We start from the raw sequence: 20,000 nt of genomic DNA on the forward strand, positions 1-20,000 counted from the left end.
AAAAGAAGGGAAATTAGTAAATTAATTGTACAACGGACTATCAAGAAGAGCAAATTCCCCTCAGCTTCTCCAATTGTAGCAGTTTGGAGAAGGGATGGCCTGGTAAGATTTTATGTTGATTATAGGAAACTGATTCAGCCATCATCATCATCATCATCATCTCCACCACACCTATTGATGCAAAGGGCCTCGGTTAGATTTTGCTAGTCGTCTTTATCTTGAGCTTTTAATTTAATACTTCTCCATTCACCATCTCCAACTTTGCGCTTCATAGTTCTCAGCCATGTAGTTCTCGTACTTCCAACTCTTCCAGTGCCTTGTGGAGCCCAGCTGAACGTTTGGTGAACTAATCCCTCTTGGGGAGTGAAAAGAACATGCCCAGACCATCTCCATCTACCCCTAATCATGATCTCATGCACATATGGCACCCGAGTAATCTCTCTTATAGTTTCATTTCTAATCCTGTCCTGCATTTAACTCCAAATATCCTTCTGAGAGCTTTGTTCTCAAATCTACTAAATCTGTTGGAGATTGTTTGATTGTCATACCATGACTCATGTCCATAGAGTAACACCGGTCTCACTAAACTGATATATGGTCTGATTTTTATGTGTAATTTCAGGTGATTAGTTTTCCAAATTTTACTTAACCTAGCCACTGTCTGATTATCTTTTTTCAGTCTTTCACTAAACTCCAATTCTAAAGACCTTGTATTGGATATCATAGTTCCTAAATACTTAAATGATTCTACCTCCTTAAACCTTTCTCCTTCCAATGATATTTCATCCTCCATTACATACTCTGTTCTCATCATCTCTGTCTTTCTTCTATTTATCTTAAGCCCAACCTCGTGTGATATTTCATGTATTCAGGTAAACAAGCACCGCAAATCTTGTGGTGTTCTGCTAACAAGGACAGCATCATCAGCATAATCTAGGTCTGCTAAATTCCTATCACCAATCCAGTCCTCCTTCCCCACCATCTCCAAATGTTATACGCATTACGAAATCTACGAGGAGGATAAACAACATAGGTGATAACGCATGCCCTTGGAGTACTCAGCTGTTCTCTGGAAATTTATTTGATAAGACTCCATTAAAATTAACTTTGCTCTCGCTATGCTCATGAACAAACTTAATCAAATTTAAATATAGGAGGAACTCCCTAATAACGCAGGACTCTTCATAAAATTGGCCATTATCAAAGGCTTTTTCATAGTCCACAAATGCCATATGAGGGTATTTCTATATTCTATGTATTACTGTCCAACAGATCTCAAAATGAAAATTTGGTCAGCGCAACTTCTACCTTTTCTAAATCCTGCTTGTTCATCTCCAAGTTTTTCATCAATATTTCACTCCAGTCTCTTTAGAATAAGCATACCATATATTAAAAAAAAAAAAAAAAAAAAAAAAAAAAAAACTGATGTAAGTATTATCCTTTTGTAATTATTGTAATCATTCAGGTCTCCTTTTTTGGCCATTTTCACCAACACTCCTAACTCCCATTCATCAGGTTTTTCCTCTTCATGCCACATCCTACAAAATAATCTTGTAAGTACTCTGGGAGTCACTTCATTTTCTACTAGTATCATCTTGGCAGTTATTCCATCGTATCCAGGGGCTTTCCATTTCTAGTTTTTTTAGGACAGCTTCGACTTCAAGCACACTGGATTCATTCATGGGCAAATCAAGGTCTTCATCAGCTTCAGGTATATCAATCAAATTATTTCCTTCATATCTCCTATTCATAACCTCTCTAAAATCTTCCGTTCAACGTTGTCCTTCTTCATCTTCTGTTGTTATTGCAGATATATCTCTCTTTTTGATGGATATATGCTTCTTTTTTGCCCCCATAGAGATTTCATTGATAATTCTATGAGCAATTCTTACACTATACCCACTTCCTGAATTCATAGCTTTGTCAGCCTCATCTGCTTTACTGTCTAAATATTCTCTCCAATCATTCCTAGCTTTTCTTTTGATCTCACTATCAATACCAGAAAACATATCATGCTCTACCTTGTAATTATCATTACTTCCTCGAAAACTTTCAACAATCAATTTCTGCCTTTGTCTCCTTTTTATAGTATCCCAAGCATAATTTGATATCCATGGCTCTCTCCTTGTAACTGCATGTCCGAAGACTTCCCTACCAAGACTTCACTATTTTCAATTTTTCTTTAGTATTAATAAACTGGGAGATTTTTAGCACCCCGCTACGCCCGGGACTTGGGACCACTCTTTCATCTTCTCTTTCTATGACTCACTGAATCCATAGAGGATTCATTGGCCATATACATCAAAGGATAGCCAGTTCCTTGTGATGAGTAGTGCCTATCTATCTAACTAAGGCAAGTGACCCCTGCCGTCCATACTAATTCTAGTAAGATCAACCACCAGGCATCAGGAGTAAAAGCAGAAAAGACAGTTTGTCCATAGCCTTAAAACCTATCTGTCACCCTGCTGCCAGTGACTTTATTGAGATTTAGGGGCCGAGTAGTGCCTATCTAACTAAGGCAAGTGACCCCTGCCGTCCATACTAATTCTAGTAAGATCAACCACCAGGCATCAGGAGTAAAAGCAGAAAAGACAGTTTGTCCATAGCCTTAAAACCTATCTGTCACCCTGCTGCCAGTGACTTTATTGAGATTTAGGGGCCGAGTAGTGCCTATCTAACTAAGGCAAGTGACCCCTGCCGTCCATACTAATTCTAGTAAGATCAACCACCAGGCATCAGGAGTAAAAGCAGAAAAGACAGTTTGTCCATAGCCTTAAAACCTATCTGTCACCCTGCTGCCAGTGACTTTATTGATATTTAGGGGCCATTTCCTCCACACCTAAAGTTCATCACTCCACCTAGTTGCTCATCCGCTTGAATGAATATAACCGTTGGCAAACATGGATTGCTAAGATATACCGCCTAGCACGGTATGGTAAGATATACCGCTTAGCACGGCATTGCTAAGATATACTGTCAAATACGGTACAGTCACTAAGGACAATGCATTTCCATTGCCCTCAATCACAGGGATACTAGTAACGTTACAGGATAGTACATATTTTACAATTATCAATTTAAAATCCGGATACTAACTAATATCCATTCAGGAAGACAGTAAATGCAAAACGCTATTTACATCTAACACTCCCAATCATTTTTCTTGAGTAATGATGGCAGTATTATTTTCCTTAATTACCATAATGTTCTGGTTTATCGAGACAATATCATAGTTAGAGTGAAAACGTCAGTAGAACATAATAGCATTGTTCGTAAAGTTTTAGAATCATTGTGCCGTGAGGGTATGAAAAGGAATTTATCAAAGTTCAAATTCTTTGCTTGCAGGTAAAATTTTTATTTCATATAATAACCCCAGAAGGTTTCCAACCTCGCAATAACTCCAGAAGGTATGCAGCCTTACCCCAGTAAAGTAGAAACTAGTAAAGATTTCCCGAGGCCCCATACCCTTAAGAAAGTAGCTGGGTTCCTTGGCCTCACAGGGTATTACTGTATATTCATAAGAGATTTTGGAGAAATAGTGAGACCCTTGGATGCTCTAAAGAAACAAAAAATAATAAATTTGGGAGTGTAAGAAGAAAGGGCCTTTAACCATTTGAAAGCTGCCATAACTAGCGATGATTTACTCATATATCATAGATTTGATCGTCAGTTTTTGATGATAGCAGATGCGAGTTGGTAGCTATTAGTGGTGTATATTCTCAACGAGATGATGATGGTAAGGAGTGCCCCATTTGTTTATTTCTAGGGCATAAAAAGGGGCCCCCCCAAAAAAAAAAAAAAATTAAATACCTGCGATTGAGACGCATTAGCCATTGTATGGATTCTGGAGAGGCTTCAGTTCTTTCTATTAGGTCAGCTGATTAAGTTACTAACTAATCATTGGATCTTACGTGATTTATTTTAAAAGGGGGACTTGCCATCTAGACAAGCAAGGTGGATTGAAAGAGTGTTACAGTTTAACATAGGGGGTTTTATTCACATATAGAGTTACCCAATCAATATAGAAAACTGGATATAACTTCACACGAGGAGCAATCAGAAAATGGGGACCTTGAGAGAGAGAGAGAGAGAGAGAGAGAGAGAGAGAGAGAGAGAGAGAGAGAGAGAGAGAGAGAGAGAGAGAAGGAACTGGTCAAGGTGTTCAGGGGTGTACAGAATGAGTGGCTTGATAATGCAGGCGTGACTGACCCAGGAAGTTGGGACATAAAGGAAGTCTGAGAGCGACAGGAACCTAATTGCCTTATTTTTTGTTTGGGTTCCCCCAGGTCCCTCAGTGTGAGGTACCTCGTATATCTACCAGAGAGTTGCTAATGCATCTTCCGGTGTATTTAGCATCTACCAGTCTTGGATGGTCTGGGATGCATCTTAGGTATTTATCGAGCTTATTCTTAAACACATCTACGCTCACTCCTGATATGTTTCTTAGATGAGCTGGCAGCACATTAAATAGTCGCTGCATTATTGATGCTGGTGCGTAGTGGATTAATGTCCTGTGTGCCTTCCTTAGTTTTCCTGGTATATTTTTTGGCACTATTAATCTACCTCGGCTTGCTCTTTCTGATATTTTTAGCTCCATGATGTTTTCATTAATTCCTTCTATTTGCTTCCATGCTTGTATTATCATGTAGCATTTTCTTCTTCTTTCTAGACTGTATAGTTTTAAAAATTGCAGTCTTCTCCAGTAGTCAAGGTCCTTAACTTCTTCTATTCTAGCAGTATAGGACCTTTGTACACTCTCTATTTGTGCAAAATCCTTTTGGTAGTGTGGGTACCATATCACATTGCAGTACTCGAGTGTACTACGTACATAAGTTTTGTAAAGCATAATCATGTGTTCAGCTTTTCTTGTTTTAAAGTGTCTGAATAACATTCCCATTTTTGCTTTACATTTAGCCAACAGTGTGGCTATTTGGTCGTTGCATAACATATTCCTATTTAAAATTACACCAAGGTCTTTAATTGTTTCCTTGTTTGTGATTGTCTCGTTATTAGGTCCCTTGTATGCATATACCATTCCTTCTCTGTTTCCATAATTCATTGATTCGAATTTATCGGAGTTAAATACCATCCTATTTATCTCCGCCCATTCATATATTTTGTTTAGATCTCTTTGTAGTGAGTTCCTATCTTCATCACAAGTAATTTCTCTACTTATTCTTGTGTCATCGGCGAAACTTCTCACTACAGAGTTTTCAACATCACAGTCTATGTCTGAGATCATAATAACAAACAACAGTGTAGCTAAAACCGTACCTTGTGGCACGCCAGATGTTACCTGAGCTTCATCCGATTTCTCATCATTTGCAACCACTATCTGTTTTCTGTTTTGCAGGAATTCTTTTACCCATTTTCCTATCTTTCCCACAATATTATGCTTTCGCATTTTTTTCTCTAATATATTGTGGTCTACCTTGTCAAAGGCTTTTGCAAAATCTAGATAGATCACATCTGTGTCTTTTTCACTTATCATATTTTTGTATATGTTTTCATAGTGTGCTATCAGTTGGGTTTGTGTACTTTTTTCGGGCACAAAACCGTGTTGACCTATATTAAACAAATTATTTTTAACCAAATGATCCATTATTTTCTTTTTTATTACCCTCTCATACACTTTCATAATATGTGATGTTAGACTAACAGGTCTATAATTGCTTGCCTCTAGTCTTGATCCACTTTTGAAGATGGGGGTTATATAAGCTAATTTATGTTTAACATATATCTCGCTCATATATACACTTTGTCTTAGCAGTATTGCAAGTGGCTTCGCGATAGTGTTTGCAGTTTTTTTTTAACAAAATCGCTGGAACTCCATCTGGTCCGGCTGCTGATCCATTTTTAATTTCGTTTATAGCCTTGACAATATCTGCTTCATTAATATCTATATCCGTTAGATATTCAACATTTTCTTCTCTCATTTCTGTTTCATCATTCTCATTCGCAATTCTTGGCGTGAACTCACTCTTATATTTTTCTGCTAATATGTTGCATATTTCCTTTTTTTCATTCGTTAGCCGTCCTTCAATTCTTAGAGGGCCTATTTCTAATCTCCCTTTATTCATCTTTTTTGCATAGGAGTAAAGTACTTTGGGTTTTTTTTTTTTTTTTATATTTTGAAGTGTCCTTTCTTCCAAGTCCCTTTTTTCATTTTCTTTTGACTGTATAATCTTTTGTTCTGCATTTTCTATCTTACATTTTATTTCCCTCATTTTCCAAATATTTTTTTCTTTTGTAAGATTTTTCTTCCACTTTCTAATTTTCTGAAATAAGATCCTTCTTTCTCTTGGTATGCATATCTTTTGTTTATTGTTTTTCTTCGGTACATATTTTTCAACAATTTTCTCCAGTATTTTGTACAGTATGTCCGTATTTACCTGTATATTATCACTTACAAACACATTTTTCCATTCTTTATTCAGTTCTTCATTTATTTCTGACCATTTTATATTCTTACTGTAAAAATTATATTTTCCATATCCTTCCCAATGTTTTGTGCTTTGTTTAATTCTGTGATCACTTGCTTTGGAATGGACTATTAATTCTATGACATTATGGTCTGAAATTCCCGTGTTATACACTATTATTTCTTTAACATAATTCACCTCATTCACAAATACTAGATCTAGGACATTTTCCTTTCTTGTTGGAATGTGGTTTATTTGTTGCATATTATGTTCTAATAGCATATCTTAAAGCTTTTCAAATTGCCTCTTATCTTCTGTGCTACTATTGCTCTCTTTTTTATAAGTATACATACAACCACTTTCTTCTATCCGTTCTTTCCAATCCACGAAAGGAAAGTTAAAATCTCCGGATAGGAGTATATTCCAGTCTTTACGGTTTTTACATATATCATCTATTTTTTCTATTATTATGTCAAACTCCTTAGTATTTGGGGGTCTGTAAACTACAATATTCACTAGTTTTTCAAATTCAAATTTTACCGCAATCAATTCACATTCTGTGTTGCTGTATTTTTCACAGACTTTTCCTTGATTTATGTCTCTTCCATATATTGCGGTTCCCCCTTGATTCCTATTTATTCTGTCAGATCTATAAGTTTGGAAAGCCTTTATCTGGTCATCACTGCCAGTCTCTTGGGAATATCATGTTTCACTTATATTTAATATATCTATTTTTTCCATTTGGGTTAGATCTTCTATGAACTCTATTTTCCTTTTAGAGTTACTCGTGACTAAACCCCGTGCATTCATCACTATTATGGTTTGTGTTTCATCCCCATTATTTAATATTGGTAATAATATGGATTCTCCCATGCTTCCTTCCTGTTCTGATATGATGTTCTTTTCTTCATTCATAGTTGCAGGATGCATATATCGACATTTTTTGTTGAAACTGCATCCTTTTCCTTCTTTTAGGTTTTTGCATATTTTTGGATGGAGATCTCTGCATTCGTCTCCATATCCGTCTAAATACGCACATTTACCATATATTTCATAATTATTGTGCTTATGCGAAGAGGGGAGGGGAATTTTGTACCTGCAAGTCTATGGGCAGGGTATTTGGGGGTTGATAGAACATTAAGGAGAGCATGTGATTTTTTTTTTTTTTTTTTTTTTTTTTTTTTTTTTTTTTTTTTTGTTAGGAATGAAAAAAGAAATCTATTGAAAAGTATATAAAATATGGTCATACAAATAACTTATTCAAAGATCATAGAAACACTGTACCGGTATCCAGAAAGTTGCCTGTCATTCTTGTTAAATTTTATAGGGTGCAAATGCACGTGGTAGGATCATTTCCTACTGGTATAACACAATATAAGTATATGTGTTTTTGTGGATGCATTTACTTGTAACACTCATACTTACGTAATGTTGATAAAATCGGGAAAATTAATTAGCCAGGGGGCTGTGCTCTTTTATTACTAGGTTTGGTTTCCCGAAAATTTTGATATCGAGTTTATAAATAAGATGGGGAAGTAGGTCACGGACTTGATGAAAGTTTAATACTTTTCAGTGATGTGCATAAAGGCCTTCAGCTAATGGTGTCAGTGACACGCCATCCCTCCTACGGCTGAGCTAGCCTTAAACATTGCACCTAATCCATCACTCAGAGACACAACTTTTATTTTTAGTGTATGGACATTATCGTGTGTTTCCTTATACGGTCATGATAAATCTGCAACAGTTAAGGAATTATTCAACTGAACAATACCGAGTCTATTTACTAAATCTCTTAAAGAGAGTAACGAGCACCACTGAAAGATTTATGAAAAGAGCTAATAAAAAACACTGTTCAAAGTATGACGGACAGTTTAAAACCATACCGGCCAAGGTATTTGGGGGCCATTGTGTATATTTGAAATAATTACAACCTAAGAAACACGAATAGTATATTTGGGTCCGTACCGATTAGAGATGGTTAAATGTAGCGCAGTACTAATACAAGACAATATTAGCGGGGCAGTGTCTGACTGTGAACATCATCAGACACATACATGTGGTTCCAGAAGATATAGTTTTCAAAGTTTCAATCAGAGTGTATGCCTTTTTTCCCTGCATAAGCGTCATTCCCTGAGTTGATCAGTAGGAATTTTATTTTGTTATTGTTGTTTGAACATAGCCCATTTCTTCTTTTAAAATGTTGTAGGTAAAGAATATGTTCTTATGTGTGTGCTTAATGGAGTGAAATGAAGTGTTGTGACAGTATTGCTGTGTCTAACAATAAGTATGACATACTAAGTAAGTCTAATACAAAAAAAAAGTGGTCAAAGAGGTCAGGTGTGATCCGTTAGGCTGATGCTGTATTAATGGTGTATTTACATGATTCCTAGTTGCGGTGACCGGGGCGGTTCTCGAAGAGCAAGTGGCTACGGGAATACAGCTCATCCTCGGGACGAGGCAGTGTTAGAGAATATGTAGATGTGAATACCTTATACTTAATTAGAGTTATAATGAGGAAGAGGCGGAGAAGCTGAAAAATGTTCTCGGGAAAGAGGTACCGACTGCGGAATGATAGTTACAAGTATAGTATTGATTTTGAAAATGCCGAAACGGTGATGGTGGTTTGTGTTGTGAGATTATGCTGCAAACCAGGACAAGGAAAATTGAGTTATGGAGGAATGCCTATTTCCACCCTAATCCTGCCCGCAACCAGAGAGTGAGAATGATATTGTGTAATACCGATATTGATATGCATTTTTCTCTCTCTCTTTTTGAGTACTCTATATAATTACAAAAGTCATAAGAAGAAATGAGTAGAATTATTTTCTATTTATTGTGCACATTTTTATATACATTTAATTTTTTATTTTTGTGTAAGATGTCTATTATTTTAGTGGGGGAGGGGGGTGATTTCATATAAATGTATTTTGGGTTGCATTTCTGTCTACTACATAGCATGTCCTTCCCCGGATCGGAGTATCCTCCTTATATCATAGGCTAGAGAGGAAAAATGGGAACCTCTTCCTGGACTGAGGAGGCAATAGTACCCAAAACCTTACACAGAAAATATATAGATGTATATGTTACGTTACTGTTATACAGCGAGATTATTGTCCTTTTCGAAAATACCACGACTCTTACAAAATTATTTAGTTGCGTGTCTGAAGACTTATGGGTGACAGCATTTTTTCATCACAATGGGGAGTTCCACAAATTTAGTAGATCCAGCATAATGACAGAGCAACAATGCCATCCATGCTCATAAAGAGAGTCAGTATTGCTTGAACTCTCTCAAGAATAATAGGACACTATAGTCAATTTTATTAATCGAGGCATATTTGCTCCGACTCGCAGGAGTGCCCTTTTAGCTCGGAAAATTTCCTAATAGCTGATTGGTCGGAAGTATTTTTGTCCAAATACCATCAGTGGTTTCAAATGATTACCAAGTAATGTGAATCAAAACTTATTTACTCATATAATTTTCTCCCTTAGATATAGGTTTTGTCAATAAATATTGTTAAATAAATAGATATATTATAAAGTATCGTGATGGTGAATCTAAATTTCATAACAACACCCGCCGAAGTCAACGACAGGAGCTTGTTTTCGGATGCACGCTGCATAATTTTGTTACTTTTCACATTTTTCAACACAAATTGAGACAAATTACACTGAGAGTAAAAAAAAACCTGTTATTATAAACTTACTTTGAATACCAGAATCTACTAAAAACGTGGAATTGATAAAATTAACTCATGGTGAAAATAGCGGTTAGGTAAAGCAAGACTCACATAGAATGGGTCCTGGGTAAAACGAGCATTCTACTATCAAACATCAAAGAGAGAATGGAGGAGAGACTTTAACTCGGCGGTGAAATGATGTATTTGTTTAATTGTGTTCTCACGGTGCAAGGTGTAATTATAAACTTTTTGTAATAAAGTGAAATAACGTGAAATAATGGAACACACACACACACACACACACACACACACACACACACAATATATATATATATATATATATATATATATATATATATATATATATATATATAAATGTGTACATACAAATTTATGTAAACATATAATTACTGTATGTAGTGTACTACACACTCATACACAATGAAACAATGTATAGCTATTGCTTCTATACCACGCTGATAATAGAATAACCTGTTTAAGCCTGCCATGCATGTTTTAATTCTCGCTCGTGACTGCTTGTATATAAACTCGTTATCTGTTAAATGAATTTTACTTGCATTCACCTTGCTCCATGTTAGAATGTAACAGTTACATTACAACATTGGTCACCACCTGAGTAACTACTCCACACACCCATTTTCAACCACTCATTTGCCCCTTTTTACAATGCCTCCATATGTGGCCTGAATGAAAGTACTGCCCCTTGTCAGCGAAGAAGTATTTAAATCAAGTTTTGCATCAAGGGCATGGCTCTCTCAAACATCAATGCAGTCTATGTCCTCAGGGCGATCCACGAGGACATTTTCCATGAAATATCAGATTGGCTTTGTGACCAAGGGTATGCTCCAATAGAGTATTACACCATAAAAAAATACCTCCTGTAACAGTAATAACCATTGCCAGTTGGCCGTACAGCCCAGCTTTTTAGCTCTCTCAACAGCCGTTGGGAGACCAAAAGGCTTCGCCTTCCTTCAGAGAAAGGACCAATATCGCTCACTTGCAACCTACTGCAGAGGGCTCTCCTTGGGAAGTGAACCTACTTTGTGCCCTTTTGGTATGATGCTGACGCTAACAGCCCCAATGATGACCAAAGTTTACACCCTTTTGGACAGCCACTTAACTACCTTCGAGATCTCGATCAACGTCTCCAATTCTGACAAAGAGGACGGCTACTCAACACCGACTGAAGTAGTAAAACGCATTTGCTCGCCCTGTGGCATGCTAAAGCGGCGACGAAGCCGCCTACCACCACATATGCCACCCATTACTCAAGCCCCGACTAACGACCTCTCCAGCCACTTACTGTCACCCATGAACTGCGGTTCTGCTACTGCCACTCCAGATTTGAGGAATGTGTGGATAGTTGTCAGTGCCCAAAAAACGTGCGGGTAAGCCATTGCTTGTGGTGGAGACCACACTTGTCACAAATCTTTTCTTTTTACATGATACAGGTATGGGTGTGCAGCTTTTAGAAGACAGCGGCGCTTGCCATTCCCTTCTACCAAAGTCACTCTCCAGGACATGATGTAGTTATTACAAGTCTGATGATGACCACCTAGTAGCTGCCAATGGGTCTGAGATGCCCCAACCATGGGTATGAGACACTCACGCTCTCGTTCGGGAGTGGAAAATACCATAGGAAATTCCTTGTTGCCACATCTCACTGAGGATTTCTTTGCACATTTCCACTTCCTGGTTGAGGTGGGGCATGAACGATTAGTCAACGTGAACTTGTGTTCATCGACAACTCTTCAACTCATCTCCTCTGATCTGGCCCTCCACATCAGTGCACCCAGGGAGGCCTACGCCCACTTCCTCACATTGTACCTCGATGTCTTCCATCCTGAACTTTGCTAAACGCCCACGGCTCCCTCTAATCACAGTATTTATTCATATATATAGATGACAAGGCCCCCAGTGTTTGCCAGATTCAGGCATCTGGGTCTGAATTGTTTGGCAGCTGCTAAACATTTCGACGAAATGGAAATAATTGGCCTTTGCCAATTCTTCAATACCATGGTCGTCGCCCCCACACATCATCCTGAAGAAAAGAGGTTCCCTACGCCCTCGTGGGGATTATAGACAGAAGCGGATCGCTACCCCTCCCAAATATCACCAGCGTTATTTATACTTGCACAAAGCAAAGGTTGTCTCCATGCTTAACCTCATGAAGGGTATTACTAGGTACCCATGAAACCAAAAATCATCCCCAAGACCGCCATCACCACCCATTTTGGTATATACACCTTCAATTACTCCTTTTTTGGCCTTCATAATGCTGGGGTAATTTTTCAACGCCTCATGGATGGCATTTTAAGGAAGTTGCCCTTCTGCGTATCTTACGTGGATGACATACTTGTGTTCTTATCCTCCAAAGATGGACACCTCCATCACCTACGCATCATTCTCGAACACTTACAACAGAACAGCCTTGTAGTCTGGTGCGACAAATGTACCTTCAGCGCTAATTAAGTACCGTTCTTAGGGCACTGCATCCCTCCTGAAGGTTTCCATCCCCTCCCTGAGAAGGTAGCAGCCATTCAGAAGTCTCCCATACCCCTCAACCGTCTATGCGCTACAAAAATAATTGGCCGTAATCAATTATTATCATCGGTTTCTTCCAGCCCTCGTTGCCACTCTTGGGACCCTCTCCGCTTTCCTCAAGGGCAAGCCAAAAGACCTGAAGTGGGGTCCCCTTCAAGAAGCAGCCTTCTGCAATGCAAAGAATGCCCTGTCAACTGCTGCTGCTCTTACTTTTCCCATGCCATATGCCCTTCTCCTTCTCTCCACCGATGCCAGTAACGTCACTATTGGTTCAGTACTCAAGCAGGTGGTCAACGGCTTGCCTTGCCCATTGGGGGAATCCATATACTCTACCTCAGACTGTGAATTACTGTCAGTGCATTTGGCTATCTGTTACTTTTGCAACTTCTTAAAAGGTACATGCTTCATCATTTGCAGAGACCAAATGCCTTTGGTGCATACCTTCACTCATCAACGCTAACATCTCTGCGCCGTGGCTGAATACAACTGACCCCTTCAATTCATCCCTGGGAAAATGAATACCATTGCCGATGCCCTGTCAAGAAACGTATTGGCCGCAATTCACCTGGGATTAGATTACAATACCTTGGCAGAAGCACAACGAAAAGATCCAGAGTACCAAGTATGAAGGACATTAGGAAGACATCACCCTAGACGACTCCAATGCCACCTTTCACTGTGATACCATTATTGATAGGCCACAACCGTGGATACCTGCTCCCATGTGCCTCTCATATCCTCGCGCCGATCTACAGCACAGTTAGTGAAGATGAAGTTCATTTGCCATGGTATCAATAAGGATCCTAAGGATTTGGTTCACACATGAACTTCATGCCAAACTTCAAAAGTACATCGACACATATATTTAGGAGTAGGCACCTTTCCTCAACCTCAGAATCATTTTGCCCACATTCACATTGATTTAGTAAGTCCCCTACTCACATCACAAGGCATCGTTACCTGTTTATCGTCATTGATCGGTCCACTCATTGGCTGAAACCATGCCAATGCAAACCACAACGTCCACCTCATGTGCTTCTGCCTTAATCTCAGGGTGAATAGGGAGATTTGGTATCCCTGAGCATATTGCTTCTGACAGGAGTACCACTTTCACCTCTCGATTGTAGACATCGTTAGTGAATCTCCTGGGCATCATCCTACATATATACAACCTTCCAACCAACGGAATGGTCAAATGTTTTCATTGTACCCTCAAAGCAGCTTTGATGTCCTTCTGCAATGACTCCAACTGGTTTACTCAGCTTTTCTGGGTTGCTTTGGGATGAAGGAATGGTATATAGCAAACCATTGGTCGTCCCTGTTTAATTTTTTTCCTTCTATAACCTATGATAATCTCAAGTGCCACCGTTACATCGAAGCCTCAGCAAAGCAATGCATACCAAAAGATTTACATGCCGTAACATACGTCTCCCTGCGCACAGACACTAGCAAGCCACCTCTGACATCCCATAAGCAAGCCCTTTCGTCATGCTATGTTGTATACCTGGGGCTTTCTTAATTAACATTCGGGGCAAAGAAGACTTGGTCTCCATTGTTCAAATAAATGAACCTGAGTGTCTCCTATAGTTCACGTCTCTGAAGCCTGCCGCTGCATTTTATCGTTTGTTTTATTTTTTGTGATACTCTTGCTAGTAATAAGCTCGTTATCCGCTGGATAAAGGTTACTTGCATTTACTTCGTCTCTTTGTTAGAACAATAGAGAGATTTTTACAAATAATGTATATAGATATATCCTATGCAAAACAATTTTTAGAAGAACAACTTGAGAATGTATATTTACGAAATTGCACCAGCGGCTCACATTGTAATTAGCAAGCAAGTTGAATTTTGGGAGAGATAGGGAACTGGATTAAGGCCCTTATAACCTGTAAGATAAGATGATGGAGGGGCGCATCTCCCTTACATGATAAAGAGCAACGTCTCTAAATATATATATATATATATATATATATATATATATATATATATATATATATATATATATATATATATATATATATATATATATATATATATATATATATATATATATATATATATATATATATATATAAGTAGTATGGAGACAGGAGCAATTACTCAAGCATAAACATATTGGAGTGGGGAAACGCGTTCTGTTCTTTCATCCATTTATTAGCGCCGACGTTTCGTATTACCTTGATACATTTTCCAGGCTGAAACGATTACAAATCAATTGCGTATAAGTAAAACGATACACACAATGTTTACCAACACCAAAATTAAAAAGCTTTTTAATAAATTAAGAATAAAAACAGAGTAAAAACAGAAACACAGAACAACAGTGAAAGGGCTCGGAGCGAATATAGAGAAACAAATTAATTCAATAATAATAATAATAATAATAATAATAATAATAATAATAATAATAATAATAATAATAATAATAATAATAATAATAGAAAAATATATAATAATAATAATAATAATAATAATAATAATAATAATAATAATAGAACGAACAAGACACCTACCCACAGCGGTAGCGTAAGGAGAACAGACACGAAAAATTGTTATGGAAGGGAGTGTAAACAAAACAACAGGTAATTAGGCAATAAACAATTGGGTGGAAGACGACTGGTGGTTAAGAGAAGGTACAGTTAGCTTAATCGTTATTGATTCAAGGGTGGTTAGTTCGTCTATATGTCGGGTTCTTCCTATTATATTAAAATGACTGGTATCTATGTGTGTTTTGCAACTTTTACTGTGATTTCTTATGTTAGATTGTTCTGGATTTGATAGTCGACAACCCGTTCTATAGCTAATTCCTTGATGAGAGGAAACTCTGACTTTTAGCAGCCTCCTGGTGCAACCGATGTAAGTGCCAAGATCAAATCTGGGACAATTATACTTATAAACGACAATTTTTCGTGTCAGTTCTCCCTACGCTACCGCTGTGGGTAGGTGTCTTGTTCGTTCTATTATTATTATTATTATTATTATTATTATTATTATTATTATTATTATTATTATTATTATTTTTGAATTAATTTGTTTCTCTATATTCGCTCCGAGCCCTTTCACTGTTGTTCTGTGTTTCTGATTTTACTGTTTTTATTCTTAATTTATTAAAAAGCTTTTTAATTTTGGTGTTGGTAAACGTTGTGTGTATCTTTTTACTTAGACGCAATTGATTTGTAATCGTTTCAGCCTGGAAAATGTATCAAGGTAATACGAAACGTCGGCGCAAATAAATGGATGAAAGAACAGAACGCGTCTCCCTACTCCAATATATATATATATATATATATATATATATATATATATATATATATATATATATATATATATATATATATATATATATATATATATATATATATATATATGCACTAAAGGCTTACATTCTAATTAGCAAGCAAGTTGAATTTTGGGAGAGATAGGGAACTGGATTAAGGCCCGTTTTCCCCGTTAGATAAGATGGTGGAGGGGGCTCATCTCCTTTATATGATAAAGAGTAACATGTCTGTATATATATATATATATATATATATATATATATATATATATATATATATATATATATATATATATATATATATATGTATATATATATATATATATATATATATATATATATATATATATATATATATATATATATATATATATATATATATATATATATAGATATATATACATACACACACACACACATATATATATATATGTATATATATATATATATATATATATATATATATATATATATATATATATATATATATATATATATATATATATATATACAAGAAATTTTCCTATCACGCTCGGCGGCATTGTCAGACATAAATACTTGCTCTACCTATCCCCCGGGTATGGCGGAGAGGGATACCCGGAGAGGTACATTCGGAAACCATAATCTCCCACTAATCACCCAAATTGCCAAGTTTTTGTTAAGAATGGTGAAGGAGGTAGGAAGAGTTGAATATGTGTGCGCATATATCTCTAAACATTTATCAGTCATTTTTGACGTGTCGCATACACGAGAAGGGTATAATACTTCAGTATTTATGGTTGCTTTCCGACTAAAAATCAAGAAGTTAGATGCAAATATAATCAAATCTCCATTCACCTTCCGAATGACGGAATACGCTAGTGTTAGTGAAATGCTTTGCTGTCAAGGGGAAAGGAATGCCGAACAAGGATAGCGGGTTTGGAGGTATATTCTCTTTAAAGAATGCCTCTCTCTCTCTCTCTCTCTCTCTCTCTCTCTCTCTCTCTCTCTCTCTCTCTCTCTTAAAATCAACGGTGTCCATGTTTTACGTTTTGGGATGATGTAGACCTCTAGAATTATATGATTAGATAGTTACTGCGTTTTCTCTTTTTCATAGTTATAGCAAGTCCGTCAGTCTGTATATTTCATGGTCTGAAGTAATATGCTTGGTTATGCAATAACACGCAAACATAAATACTTAATATTTAAATAGATACATTTATAGGGGATATAACTGTGATGGTTATAAACAAACCACTTTATATATTAATACCTGTCATGAGTTTTATCAAATGTTTCTTTAAAGAGAATGACAAATATTAATGAAATAATAAATTAAGACACAATATTTAAAGTACACATCAACGCAACATAACTACTAATAGTAAGTCTCAAATTGATAAGACTGATAAAAAACTGTACCGTTTAAAAAAGTGCCCTTGAGTTTCAAGAATGAGTCACGATATCTCAAACTGGTACAAGAAAGTCGACTGGTCCAATCTGCACTCCCGATAATCACAGTAGCTAGAGCTATAAAAAATTCCAATAAGACAGCTGATCTGCATGAAACATGCTGATTCGGATAATATCATTAGTTCATTAACGATGAATTACTTCAAGATTTTGGAAGATAGTGCCTAACAGACTAGTCCTTTCTGGGAACAACGCTCAAGAGATTAGAGTGATTACCTGGTTCGGTTATTTTATAAATACAGGGCCCTGTTGAAATTACAGCCAAGTGTACTTAATTTTCCAATTTGTGGATTGCTAAATAATTTTGAATATTGGTTTGGATATATTGCTTTAGTGAACTTGAATTCTATAGGAAATTACGATTTAACCACATTCTTCAGAACTTCGTTTGCGTGAGAACTGTAATTTCATGCATATACACATATGTATTCAAATAGATATGCATACATACATACATACATACATACATACATACATACGTGTATTTATATACATACACACAACAAACACACACACACACACACACACACATATATATATATATATATATATATATATATATATATATATATACATACATATATATATATATATATATATATATATATATATATATATATATATATATATATATATATATATATATATATATATATATCATAATCATCATCTCCTACGCCTATTGACGTGAAGAGCCTCGGTTAGATTTCGCCAGTCGTCTCTGTCTTGAGCTTTTAATTCAATACTTCTCCATTCATCATCTCCTACTTCACGCTTTATAGTCCGAAGCCATGTAGGCCTGGGTCTTCCAATTCTTCTAGTGCCTTGTGGAGCCCAGTTAAACGTTTAGTGAACTAATCTCTCTTGGGGAGTTATCTGTTATTTTGCGTAAGTTAGCAAGAAGAGGAGCTTTTAGCACTTGTTGGAGAATTGGTAATGTTACTCCTCTATGTAAATGTGTTTGTGGTAGCTCAAGTCCCACTGATTACCGCCCAATTTCCATAACTCCCATATTATCTAAAGTTTTTGAACGTCTTCTGGGAAAACGTCTTAATAGGTTTGCTGAAGGTAATCATCTACTCCCTAGTTTGCAATTTGGTTTTCGTAAAGGCCTTGGAGCATGTGATGCCCTTCTTACAATCTCCAATGCTGTACAGAAATCCCTTGATTGTGGTCGGGAAGTTCGTATGATTGGCCTTGATTTTCGTGCTGCCTTTGACCGTGTTAATCATGAGGCCCTTGTTTTCAAACTGAAACAGTTGGGAGTGGGTGGGTCGTTTCTTAGCATTATTATTGATTTTTTAAGTAATAGATCTCAAAGAGTTGTTGTTGATGGGCACCATAGTGATTATAGGAATGTGATATCCGGTGTTCCACAGGGTAGTGTTCTTGGCCCATTACTTTTCATACTATATACACATGACATGTGGTTTGGCCTAGAAAACAAGCTTGTTGCATATGCAGATGATGCTACTCTCTTTGCATCAATTCCATCCCCTGAATGTAGATCTAGGGTTGGTGAATCCCTTAATAGAGAGTTAGCTAGAATTAGTGCATGGTGCAAATTATGGGGTATGAAGTTGAATCCTAACAAAACTCAAAGTATGATTGTAAGTAGGTCAAGGACGGTGGCTCCTCAACATCCGGATCTCAGTATTGATAATGTTTCTTTAAATATGTATGACTCTTTCAAAATTTTAGGTGTGATTCTCGACAGTAAATTTACTTTTGAGAAACATATAAGGACTGTGTCTTCTTCAATTGCACAAAAAATACGCTTATTGAGAAAGTCTTTCAAGATTTTCGGTGATCAATCTATTCTGAAGAAGTGTTTTAATTCTTTCATTCTACCTTGTTTTGAGTATTGTTCTCCTGTTTGGTCTTCAGCTGCTGATTCTCATCTTAATTTGTTGGACAGAAACTTACGGTCTATTAAATTTCTTATTCCTGATCTAGATATTAATCTCTGGCACCGTCGTTCAATTAGTTCATTATGCATGTTGCATAAGATTTTTTGATTTCCACATTTTATTTAACCTAGCCATTGTCTGGTTTGCTTTCTTCAATCTTTCGCTAAAATCTAATTCTAAAGACCCTGTATCGGAGATCATTGTTCCTAAATACTTAAATGATTCTACCTCATTAATCCTTTCTCCTTCCAATGATATTTCATCTTTCATTGCATACTCCGTTCTCATCATCTCTGTCTTTCTTCTATTTATCATCAGCCCCTCCCCCCTTCTGTGATATTTCATGCATTCTGGTAAACAAGCATTGCAAAGCCTGTGGTGTTCTGCTAAGAAGGACGGCATCAACAGCATACTCTTGGTCTGCTAAATTCCTATCACCAGTCCAGTCCAATCCTTCTCCTCCATCTCTGACTGTTCTACACATTACAAAGGCCATGGGAAGAATAAACAACATGGGTGACAACACATTCCCTTGGAGTACTCCGTTGTTCACTGGACACTCACTTGATAAGACTCCATTAACATTAACTTTGCACTCGCTATGCTCTATTTAAGAGGAATTCCACAATAACGTAGGATTCTCCACAAAATTGGCTTGTGCACACTATGAAAGGCTTTTTCATATTCCACAAAT

General features: G+C 36.7%; 1 protein-coding gene across 1 annotated transcript in view; it reads left to right on the plus strand.

Annotated features, from left to right (window-relative positions):
- Nucleotides 1-12,424: 12,424 nt before the first annotated feature.
- Nucleotides 12,425-20,000, plus strand: part of LOC137649319 (uncharacterized) — a 12,645-nt gene continuing 5,069 nt past the window's right edge. Inside the window, exons 1-3 of the mRNA XM_068382301.1 lie at nt 12,425-12,575; nt 12,748-13,018; nt 13,365-13,426. Coding sequence (XP_068238402.1) covers nt 12,425-12,575; nt 12,748-13,018; nt 13,365-13,426 — 484 coding nt within the window. The remainder of the gene's footprint in view (nt 12,576-12,747; nt 13,019-13,364; nt 13,427-20,000) is intronic.

Source organism: Palaemon carinicauda, chromosome 11 (genome assembly GCF_036898095.1).
Source record: "Palaemon carinicauda isolate YSFRI2023 chromosome 11, ASM3689809v2, whole genome shotgun sequence".
In the NCBI taxonomy this organism is placed as follows: Eukaryota; Metazoa; Arthropoda; class Malacostraca; order Decapoda; family Palaemonidae; genus Palaemon; species Palaemon carinicauda.